The sequence below is a fragment of the Macrobrachium nipponense genome, chromosome 20 (assembly GCF_015104395.2).
Source record: "Macrobrachium nipponense isolate FS-2020 chromosome 20, ASM1510439v2, whole genome shotgun sequence".
NCBI lineage: Eukaryota > Metazoa > Arthropoda > Malacostraca > Decapoda > Palaemonidae > Macrobrachium > Macrobrachium nipponense.
In genome coordinates this window covers 57109393-57121902 of record NC_061089.1, presented here as the reverse complement: position 1 = coordinate 57121902, position 12510 = coordinate 57109393, and the positions used below count along the sequence as shown (strand labels likewise).

Sequence of the window (12510 nt, the reverse complement as noted above, 5' to 3'; positions counted from 1 at the left end):
CACTTCATCTCTGTCTCTTTCTCTCTCGACGAAGTACCCCTCATCTCTCTCTCTCTCTCTCTCTCTCTCTCTCTCTCTCTCTCTCCGAATTAAACCGAAGTCCTTTTGAAGAATCATGAAGTTGCGGTTTGACTCGGGATCATCGTCAGGTGTTTGCGGTCACGTCAAAAGGATTAAATGTAGTCTCAACAGCTGTTGGAAAGATGTTCAGGGAGATACAAACGATGACGCGCACGCAGCAGCAGCAGCTTCTTCTTCTTCTTCTTCTCCTTTTCGGCGTAGGAACTCGAGCAATTTCTGTCGATTCGAAACTTCGTTGTCGCAACTTTCTTTTGCTTAAAAGTAATAAGTTTTTTTTTTATCCATGACTCATCGAAGTTTAATACAAGAGTTTTCAATAATTACTTCCTCTTTTAAGAAACAAACTCGTGCTGTCCCGTTACTCTGATGGATTGCAGGAGGTAAAAAAACCTAACACTTAAAAATCAAATTAAATTTCCTTTCATTGTCCGCATTCATAAAGAGAAATGCTTAAAGTAAAACGAAGGCAGTTTATTTGTTTCCCTCAATTTGTTTCACAATCAAACGTCTCACATAGGGTTAGTAATTCTAGTAGACGAAAGAGACGACCTTGCCAGCTGGGATTTAGAAAATTAACATGCCTGAATGTGGGATTTTAAACAAGCAAAGCTTTGCTGTTAGCATGGTGTGGCAGTTGAATTCATCTGCGTTTATGTACTGTACTGCAACACTTGGAAGTCTTGATTCTGTGTCCTATTGTTAACACGGATGCATCACGAGAGAGAGAGAGAGAGAGAGAGAGAGAGAGAGAGAGAGAGAGAGAGAAATGATTACCTCGTTTTGATGGTATACTTTTTGACGTCGTGATGAAAACAAGTTTCACCTTCTCTCTCTCTCTCTCTCTCTCTCTCCAGGTCGTCCCTCTCTCGTCCAGATTGGGAATCGAACGCAAATCCATTAGCTTGTGAGCTGAGACAGCTATCAATGCGCCGCAAAAGCCAGAGAGAGAGAGAGAGAGAGAGAGAGAGAGAGAGAGAGAGAGAGAGAGAGAACTCACAAAGGAGTGGAAAGCAGAAATCTCGCAAGCACGAAAGACCCCTTAGTTACCTGAAAATTATTATCAATAGCAGACTCAAGTTACTTAAGCGTGATGGCAGCAGTTGCGAAAAATGTTGCCAAGCAGACAAGTAAAAGGAGGAGGAAGATGAAATATAACTAGCTTCGTGACGAAGAGGGTAGATATATCTTTCCACTCACTATCTTCGATTTTGGCCCTACCAAAGACTGAAACACCTCTAACTCAGAATGAAACACGCCATTTGCTATGATTTAATCGTGAAAGAAATTACTATAAAAAAAATCTATGAGAAAAAAAATCTAAAATGCAAAAAATTTTTAAACACGCTTTTATTAAAATGCTCTAAAAAGTGAAAAATAAACTTTTTGAGACACGCCAGGATTTTCTTACAATCAATCATGTCTACAAAAATAAAAGCGTGACCGCCATGATTAATTGTAAGAAAAGCCTGGTGTTTCAAAAAATTTATTTTTGTACTGTTTGGTGTACTTTAATAAAAGCGTGTGTAAAGTTATTTTTATAAATCAATTTTACTTTTGACAGAAATTGTAACCATGTAAAACTTCAAGTTCATCGGACGAAAGGAACAGGTCGCAAATTGAGTTACAGGATTTGACCAAGACAAACAAACAAACAGACTGTCAGGTATTTTAAGTATTTTTGATAATATGTTTACCTGCTCTTCGTTGTTTTTGTGTGGAGAGGCGAAGTATTGTCCGTGCCTTTGTTTTTCTCGTCGGACAGGAGTCGGGTTTCAGACAGCACAGCGAGCCAGTTCTCGAGGAGAACCCAGCTAACAGGAAACAGCAGTTTAGTTTTGAGTATTCCCTGGTATTGGCGATGGTGGCTTGTGAGCAGCGGAGGACCTTTACCCTGTTCCCGAGGAGGAGATGATATCAACACGGAAGTACTAAGCGCCTCAGTGGCGTGATCGGTATGGTCTTGGCCTGCTACCTATGTGGCCGCGAGTTCGATTCTCGGGCTTTCCATTGAGGTGTGAGAGATGTGTATTTCTGGTAATAGAAGTTCACTCTCGACGTGGTTCGGAAGTCACGTAAAGCCGTTGGTCCCGTTGCTGAATAACCACTGGTTCCGTGCAACGTAAAAACTCCTAACAAACAAAAAGAGGATTTTTGTCCCCGAAGAGGAGTGTGGGGGCTCAAGTGCAGTTCCCCCCCCCCCTTTTTTTTCTTTTTTTTTTTGGAAGAATGCGTTTTTTTTTTCCTGGGGCAGCTGTATGGCTGTAGTCGACATGGAAGTGTCTGATTGTAGTCCTCGTAGTTCTTCAGGTGTTACGTCCTCCGTGTGTGTATCGCTGAATAATTTGCGATTTCTTGTGTATGTACAGGTTGAATCTTTCGTGGTTCCTATGGGCGTCATTGATATGACTGTTATTTATGCTGTTGTGTATTACTATTATTATTATTTTGGTAACTAACTTATTTTGCGCAGTTTTGGGTTATTGTTGATTATTTACTGTGCTGTCTGAGACCTGTTTTCTCTGCATATATTTTGTAGTGTTGTACGACCTTTTGTTGCTTGGATTTGGTTCCCTATTGGTCGAATTAGCCCATGTTGCTCTGGTCTTGTTGTGAGCTTACATTGCTTAGACTTGTAAATATGTGTTTTTATCACTGCAAATAAATAATGTTCAGGTGCCCCAGTATTTCTTTCATCACCTCTCTCCTTGAGTGTCATAGTCCCTTTTAGTCCACTCCTAGTCCCCAATACCTAAGATCTGATTTTAATGAACCTGCCCCACAGAAAAGGGGTTCATAATGGGACAAAAATGCTAGCTAAATAAAAGCGTATAAAGAGAGCGTCACTGTGGGCCTAGGTTCACGGGTTTGAATCCTTCTGAAGGATTAATGCAAGGTCTATTTATTCGTCGTCATGATGCTAGGTGAACACTGGTGCCCATACCGTCAAAAATAACGATCATGATAGAGTGGAGACAAAATTCCAACACCTGAAAATAAGTAACTATCAGTCAAAAATGACTTAAATATTGGCAATTTCTCACCCTTAAGGAAGTTTGGTACGACCCTGAAGCTCAAATCAGCGTACATTCATTCTGTATATAATAAAAAAAAGTTAACCCAGGCCAAACAACACCATGGGTAAACATGAAGTTCAAAACCCGTAGACTATCGATGTTACACATTAATAACTTCCGGTGATAGAAGTTCACTCTTACGTGGTTCGGAAGTCACGTGAAGCCGTTGGTCCAGTTGCTGAATAACCACTGGTTTCATGCAACGTAAAACCGCCATACAAACGAACACATTAATAACATGCAATTGGATATTATACCGTTATAGAACACTAAGATACCACAGCCCCAAATGGATCAGATTCCTTGATAAGAATCTTGCGTAACTGTTCTATCTCACAGATATGGAAAAAAGAAAAGAACATTTACATTTTCCTAATATCCCCTGTTTACATTTAGACTTAAACAGTAATGCATCAAAAGTCCAAGGAAAACGGTCTGAGGAACGATTAGGTTAATTCTGCACATTGAATTTGGAGAATGCGTTTTATTCACATGACTGAATGGAGGAAGTAATTCTTGCATTAGCATGAGACCTTATCAGCAGTATACATAGTAAGCTTGAAGCTTTAATTATAACAGAATGAAGTGTAAACATGTCTACGGATAATAGGCATGCTTTCCAGAACATGCCTCTTGACGAAATGTTCTCTCTCTCTCTTTCTCATATATAATATATATATATATATATATATATATATATATATATATATATATATATATATATATATATATATATATATATATATCATATATATACTATATATATATATATATATATATAATATATATATATATATATATATATATATTAATATATTAAAGGTTTTTTGCCACGAAGGAAAAAATGAAAAAGCGAGATAGCCAAGTACTTTCGGTCCTGTTCGGACCCTTTACTGAAGGCAAACTGATTTTACAGAGGACAACATAGTCAAAAGAAGGCTTCCAAACTGACACTACAAGATTAGCAATAAGGGCGATTTCACTCTGTAAAAAGCCTTTATTTACATATAGCATCACGTTTTATTTACTTCGTGATCAAGTTATTCATATATATATATATATATATATATATATATATATATATATATATATATATGATGAGAGAGAGAGAGAGAGAAAGTACAGACAATCCTCTCCAAAGAGCAGCCTGCCTGCCTGCCTATCCCTCCTCCTCCTCCTCCTCCTCCTCACACGTCCATCACTTGGACACAGCGCAGGTGTGAGAAATCGCCTTCTAATTGCCATTTTTTCCTCGCAGTAACACGTTACTCCGGACCATAACTGCGATTCTAACGACTCAATCAAGGCCTAGGCGAGGGAGGGAGGTAGGGAGGGAGGGAGAGCCCTATGATGACGGTCTGCAATAAAAAGAAGTTCCTATGGGACCAATGTCAATGGGGGCCGCCCCAGAGCCATGATGATCCCGGGGGATAATGAACAGTTGTAAGCCGACTGTTTTTCCGACCGAAAAAAGTGACTCGGGATAGACGATAATTGTTCTTAACGACCAGTTATCTCATTTTTGGGGTGATATTGGAGATAAAAGGTCTTCGCCTTGTGTTGTTGGCGTCGCTATTAGTGTCAACTGGGGAGATGTGGGCGAAAGTTGAACCATATTCTTTTGGGCATAGCCTTAATGATCCTGGCTATTCGGGGATCGGTTGAGTCCATTTTTTTTATATGAATGTGTATTCAGGAAAGTATTATTATTATTATTATTATTATTATTATTATTATTATTATATACAATACAAATTAACACTAAGGAGCACTATTATAACTGTTAATCCAAATGTGCAAATTTTCCCGTGGACCAACATATAAAGAGTGCCGAAAAATTGCCTTTATACTTATAATTTGACAGCAAAGTGAAAAGAATAAAATTTAGAGAAAATGAAAGAGACGAACACATATTTGAAGCGCAATATAAGATAAAATAAGATACAAGAAGTCAGGTTTAACACTGAACGACGATGACTTTCAGCATCAAAACTTTTGGTATCTTATTTTCCACTATGGATTTTCCATTAATATATGTATCACAACTATAAGTAATTGAGTAGCAATCGGAACATCATTGGGAAATGACAGAATAGCATATTTTCATATCTTTTTCGAGGGTTGGCAAACTTGGTATTATCCACTAACACCTAAAAAACAACATCTTATTTCATTTTCTCCTTAATAGCGTAATTAATGTAAAATGGAACATATTTCCCTCTTAACTCAGTGACACTAAATCAAGTCGCCGAATAGCTTGCAATAAATGCAAAGGGAAACATACACACAATAAAGCATTAATAATGTCTAAACTCATTCTGGAAGGATGATGATTCACTGAGGCACTGCAGTTAGTATACACTGGAAAACTACAACTAAGCTGAAGCAATGATATCGATTTCAATTGTTTTTGGAGCAACGTAACAAACTCGTTTAGTTTATAATCGACGAAGCATTTCTAAAGATGACATAGGATGATCATGCAAACAAAATAAATGTAACTATATTTGTGATTTATAGTACTTGTATAATCTATAGTTATTTGCTATTAAGCTTAGAGACGAAATTCAACATCGCGAGTTAGTTCTTTTTTTTTTTTTTTACTATTATTAGCTGTTCTTTAAGTTGCTTCACTAACATCTGGAAGAGATGACTAAATACACGATTTTCTCGTGTTCTTGGCATTGATATACTTTAACAACAATACAGACGTGCACACACACACATCTATATATATAGCCTATGAAAATATAGCTGGAAGGACTTAGTGGCTATAAATTCTATCCCTCATTTAGCTATTATGAAAGCAACCACATTCTCATTTCCAGATCGGTATAGGAAGAATTATATATTCTTGCACACGAGAGAGAGAGAGAGAAAGAGAGAGAGAGAGAGAGAGAGAGAGAGAGAGAGAGAATAACTCTCAGCGCCATAAATCACGGCAGGTATGATTCTCTGCTGTGAGTTACGAGACGAAATTGTTATAAAACACAAACATCACCGCCGATTCCGTCTATAATTCAGGCGATTCCCGAAAGAATTCCTGGGGAAAATCGAAAACGACCCTTTTACCGTCCCCCGCAATTTCCCCTCATTTTCCAACATAAAGCAAAGACGAAATCACAAGAAGGCAAAAGGGGACGGGGAAGGTTGAATAAATGACGATGGCATGCGCGTAGAAAAAGGAAACAGGTGGTGATTTAGCTCTTAATTGCTGGAGTGGCACCGAGGTACAGGTATAGCGTGGCCATCGAACGAGTAAGACTGCTAAGGTGAACGTAATATCGATCTTCGTCATTTCTTTATTCTCCTAATTTTATTGTTCAATTTCTTCCCTTAATTTAAAAGATTTGTTATTTGTAATTTCGTTAGTTTTCCCTTCCATTTCTTATGGTTTTATGCCTCGCTCGTCACAGGTCTCTTTTATGGATTTATTGAAATGTTCTTTCTGGAATTATGACTCGTGACTTTACTTTCCAGTGATTACTCCCAACATGCCGAGGTATGAGGTATGTTATTTTACCTCCCTTGTCCAAGTTACGTTCAATTTTATTGGAAGTTACGTTAGCATTATACACAGAAATCTATATCTTATGCCGCAATCTTTTCGGGTTTAGTGAATAGTGCGTCAACCTTAGTACTTTATATTTTAATACATTTCATGTTTATAGTTCTCTACTTCATGTTTATAGTTATATCTGTTAACATAATCACATTGAAATATTGGTCATATGTTAAGAGGAACACGAGCTTGCTGACCTGTTTCAATCAAGGAAAGATTGGGAGAACTTGAGCAGGTACAAGACGACACGCTTAGCTCTATTATTTTGAAATTTTTCAAGTTATCTTTATGAGTTCGTATTGAAATATGTTATCAAACTATGCACAAACGCCACACAGAGTTTTGGTAAATATCATTCTATCTTTCTAAACTACAAGTGCCTGAATCATAAGTAATATTTTCGTTTTTCTTAAGAATAATCAAGCTACAAAAACTATAAATTCATGAAATATTAAGAAAAAAAGTACTTCTAAAACTTTTTTTAAATAAATAAGGATCTTCTTGTCTTCAAATCGTAGATCAAATGTATCACAAGCATATAAATTTAAATAACAACCACACCACGAAATTTTCACCTTACATCCAACAAACAAAAATTTCAATAAAATCTCGTCCTAATTTCGAATGTTTTCGCGGTTTCTGAATTATTGGCGGACAAAGAAAACACTATAAAAAATAAATCAATCAAAACCATAATGCTACCATGTAATACGAATACAGCAGAACCTTTGCAAGGTGGGGGAGACTCCAGTATCCTTACACCTGGGGTACAAGCACCACAGAAGAAGAAGAAGAAGAAGAAGAAGTATCCTTGCACCTAGGGTACAAACACCACAGAAGAAGGAGACGAAGAAGAAGTATTCTTACACCTAGGGTACAAACACCACAAAAGAAAAAGAAGAAGACGAAGACGAAGAAGAATCCTTACACCTAGGGTACCAACACCAAAGAAGAAGAAGAAGAAGAAGAAGAAGAAGAAGAAGAAGAAGAAGAAGTATCCTTACACCTAGGGTACAAACACCAAAGAAGAAGAAGAAGAAGAAGTATCCTTACACCTGGGGTACAAACACCAAAGGAGAAGCAGTATCCTTACACCTGGGGTACAAACACCACAGAAGAAGAAGAAGAAGAAGTATCCTTACACCTGGGGTACAAACACCAAAGAAGAAGAAGAAGAAGAAGAAGGAGCAGAAGAAGTATCCTTACACCTGGGGTACAAACACCACAGAAGAAGAAGAAGAAGTAGAAATATCCTTACACCTAGGGGACAAGCACCTCAGAAGAGGAAGAAGAAGAAGAAGAAGTATCCTTACACCTAGGGTACAAACACCAAAGAAGAAGAAGAAGTATCCTTACACCTAGGGTACAAACACCAAAGAAGAAGAAGAAGAAGCAGTATCCTTACACCTGGGGTACAAACACCACAGAAGAAGAAGAAGAAGAAGAAGAAGAAGAAGAAGAAGAAGAAGAAGAAAGAAAAGATGATGGGGAAGGAGAGGAATGAAAAGTGCATTTAATAAATACGTAAGTGAATAAATCCTTATTCATGTATGCTAATGCATGAGGATTGGAATGAGTAAGCGAGACGCGGTACCCTCGCAAATATGGGGTCGCGGAAAAGTGAGTAGACGAGATTTGGGAAAACAATCCTGTGGAAGAGGCTAAGAAAGGAGATGTATGACTGCGCTCAAATCTGCCTGCATGTCCGCCTCTTTTATATTCAAATTCAAGATTTGAATTGACAAAGATAAGAAGAGGCTGTCTTCAAATAAGAAAGACGAAACTTCTTTGATGTATTCCACATTCACTCTTTATACTGTGCCGTCAGTGTCATAACGGTTGCTGGGCACCTTTTCTTGAGGTGGGGGTAGGGGCGGGGGTGGGGGGGATTTATTGAATAACTTGATAACCAACTTTGTACAGGAACCCGAATAGCACATGCACACATGCAGGTAATAAATATTGAATTTATGAGTATGACAAAGTCCAAAGAAATATTGTTATAGAGTATTGTTATAAAATAACATAAAATCTATATTTTTTCTTCTTAATACCAGTATTACAATAGTATTGAAAATCCCATTTAATAATGATAAAGTTGGGTGTATTCTTATAATCATGAATTCTTTTCAAAAATATGTTTCAACAGAAAATGTAATGAAGAACATGTTCGTCATTCCAGATTTAATAAAGACAATGCATGTGTGCAGTGTATTTACGTATAATTATATGTATTATATATATATATATATATATATATATATATACATATATATATATATATATATTATATATATATATATATATATACTATATGTGTTATCTATATATATATATAGGGGTAGTATATATATAGATATATATATATATATATATGTATGTATATCAAATCCGTTTTCTTTATGTATGCATGCATGCATTTATAACTGAATACTAATGTTAGCATTAAAATGACTTTGTTAATGAGTCATCTTACTGTCTAATCTGTACAAGATCTGCTATTATACAAAAACCTTTTCGTTAATTTGTGAGTGTTTTATGGCGTTCCAGCATCAACTTTGTAATAATTTTCCATTTTTGTTTAATAAAAGTATAGCACACACCCCTTTAATTTTTTAATTAAAATTATAGCCGACACTCCTAAGACTTAAGGAAACTATTTTGAGTAGAACAACAGTTGCACTATAGCAACGATACCTTTATAGCAAACATGAAAATTCTTTGTATGTAATCACTACAGCTGAAGTGGTTTATATTTTTCCTTTTTTATTTCCTATATACAGAGCAGACCGCATTAAAAGTCCCTTAACAACAATGAACAGTGCTGATTTGTAAAGAGTATTTGTCTATTTACCACGACGGAAGTTAACTTAATAAAATGCATTCCGTCAAAAATTGAGACTCGGGCTTGGAAAAAGACATTTATTTTTTAAGGTAAATACACTTTTTTGTTCCAACTTTTACAAGTTAGTATGAATAACTAAGTGTTTAAGAACGACTAAACCACGAACTGAAGTTCTTTTGCTTCAAGACCTATGTATTGTAACATCTAGCAGAGCAGTTGGGTAATTGACAGGAGTCCTTTATTTGAATACAGATGTACTGTAACAGCTAGAACATTGATTGATGCAAAAAAGTACCAAGGCGTCCCAACAACTTAGGTCATCGACGCCGCAACAACTAGAACAGTTGGTTAATGTACAGGTACAAGTACAAGTGGGTTTTAAAAGAATGGTGTAAATTAACCACAAATTAAAATCGTTCTTGATTAACCGAACTGAAATAAAAAAGGAAAAAATAATCAAATAGGATCTCCATACCTTCCTACTGATTTAAAGTCCTCAGAGGCTCATGAGATTTTTTTAACACAACAATTGAATTATAAAACCTGAATACTTTCCACTAAAGTAAATACTTTGTTTGCTTTGGTGGCATTCATAATTTTTCGCTGGCATTTCAGCAGATGGACTTTTTTTTGCACTTTGGAAGAAAACTTTCCTAACATTTGGCTGATCCATCTTGGCAACGTCAAAAGAAATTATTGTTCTGTTGCTTCTCGTCGCCATTAGCAATTTAAAACACGTTTGTTCTCCGAAACCCACTTGCTATCTCTTGATTTATTCCCTGTTTCCGCGATGTGTTTCTCGATTTCAAGAGCACAAGGGGACCAAAGAAAGCTTCCATTAGCATAGCATAGTGGCTAGGCTGGTTTTTGGCTTTCGACCTTTCATTTCTAAGTATCCAGAACGTTGGGTAAATTCCGGGTTCTCGCGTGCGTTCTTTTAAAAATGCCGGTTTATTTTCCTCTCCTAAATGGAAGCCAGTCCGTTCGAGAAATGATGAATAATAATGACTCAGACATTATGAAAAATAAAAAACTCAGAAATGATAAAAATAATGACTCAGAAATTATGAAAAATAATAAACGCAGAAATCATGAAAAATAATGACTCAGAAATTGCAGAAAAAAACTCAGAAATTATGAAAAATAATGACTCAGAAAGTATGAAAAATAATAACTCAGAAATTATGCAAAATAATAAATCAGAAATTATGAAAAACAATGACTCAGAAATGATGGAAAATGAAAAGCTCAGAAATGATGCAAAATAATGGTTCAGAAATGATGACAATTCCTTGACACAAACACTGTCCGGCATCTTATTTCTTAACACTTCTTTTATGCATGCAGCAGGATCTCGTAACTGCATGATTCCACGATCAACATAAACCCTTGTCTGAGAAAGTACGATTATTCTTCCATGAACATCTCAGGCAGCCGAAAATGGTTCGCGCCAATATTTTATTTACTCCTCCTCCTCCTCCTCACTCCCAAAAGTATCTTCCTCCTTCCCAGCGCTTGCTTTGTACTCTGCTTTAACGCTTCCTTCCATTGAGGGAAGCTCTCCTCCTCCTTCTCCTCCTCCTTCTCCTCCTCCTCCTCCTTCTTCTTCTTCTACTCCTCCTCTTCCTCTTTCTTCTCTTCTTCCTCTTGTTCCCTTCCTCCTCCTCATCCTACTCCTCCTCTTCCTCTTTCTCCTCCTCCTCCTTTTCCTCTTTCTCCTCCTCCTCATCTCCCTCTTGTTCCCCCTCCTCGTCCTCCTCCTCTTCCTCTGCCTTTGCCGCTTCCTCTTCCTCTTCTTCCCCCTCCTCCTCCTCCTCCTCTTCCTCTTCCTCTTCTTCCCCCTCCTCCTCCTCTTTTTCCTCCTCCTCTTCCTCTTCTTCCTCCTCCTCCTCCTCCTCCCACCTGTCTTCCTGACAGGTCAATTCAAAGTTTGCCGGATTTGGAAACAAACAAGTACGGCTTTGTATGACGTTTATCTGCGAAGTTGCCTCTCCCTCCGCTGTTTCAGTCAGGCCTCAATGAAACTGTTATCTGTGTAAGTTTTGAAAGCCCTCTTGTGTGAGTGTGCATATATATATATGTACGTGCATATGTGTGTGCGTTTATTTTGTGTGTGTAACTTCTCGTGCGCATGCACAGCTTGCGTGTAGGTTTTCATGTTCTATGCTCGTGTTTGTATTCGTGCAGTTTGTATGCATAAGCGAATTTTCGCTTACTCGGGGAGCAAACTACAAATTACTTTGCTGCTGTTGTTGTTGTTGTTGTTGCTGTGGTGGGGTGGGGGGCTGGAAAGCCCTATGGGAAAGTCTAAAAAGATTTGAAAATGTGTTTCGCGTTGAGTCAAAGATACGGGAATTTCAGGATAGGATATTTATGATTTATTTATTAGAATGAAAATGTTAAAAAATAATGTGCATGTTTAACAGTACAGAAAAATTATTTCTAATAAAATGTAGCGTATTTATTTTAATTTTCTTTGGCGAAACAACGCTCTATTTGACCGTACATTTCAGCACGGGCCCCGATTAAGCTGGAGGTCGAGTCATGCCTTGTTGTTATTAAAGAATGGGCAAAAGCTCGTGCTCCTATTTATAATTTTTAACGTCGTCTACCATTAGTATCCCTGTACATGAATGTAAGATATTTAATGTGCTCTTTAACACTAAAAATTCCATAGTTCAAGAAGATTTCAGCTTCCTTTTATCCGTGGCCTGAAAATTATTTCATTTTTTTCATTTTCCATTCGAACAATGGCTTGCTGTGTTTTTAAATAAAGGCAGCGTATCTTTTAAGCCTTTTTCAAAATAAAACACAGCCTCTTAGGAAATTCAAATAACATGGAAGGGTTCGGCATAACATCTTTTTGGTTACACGGGAATAAATGTATCATGATTTATGATTTATTAATATTAAAACGATTTTACCGCCAGTATACAAAGAGTCATTAG

The 12510-nt window shown here is 37.0% G+C and overlaps 1 protein-coding gene across 1 annotated transcript in view; it reads left to right on the top strand.

Moving 5' to 3' along the window:
- Positions 1-12510, top strand: part of LOC135220299 (uncharacterized) — a 41637-nt gene that overhangs the window by 7749 nt on the left and 21378 nt on the right. Inside the window, exons 2-3 of the mRNA XM_064257552.1 lie at positions 6636-6664; positions 7591-8037. Coding sequence (XP_064113622.1) covers positions 6636-6664; positions 7591-8037 — 476 coding nt within the window. The remainder of the gene's footprint in view (positions 1-6635; positions 6665-7590; positions 8038-12510) is intronic.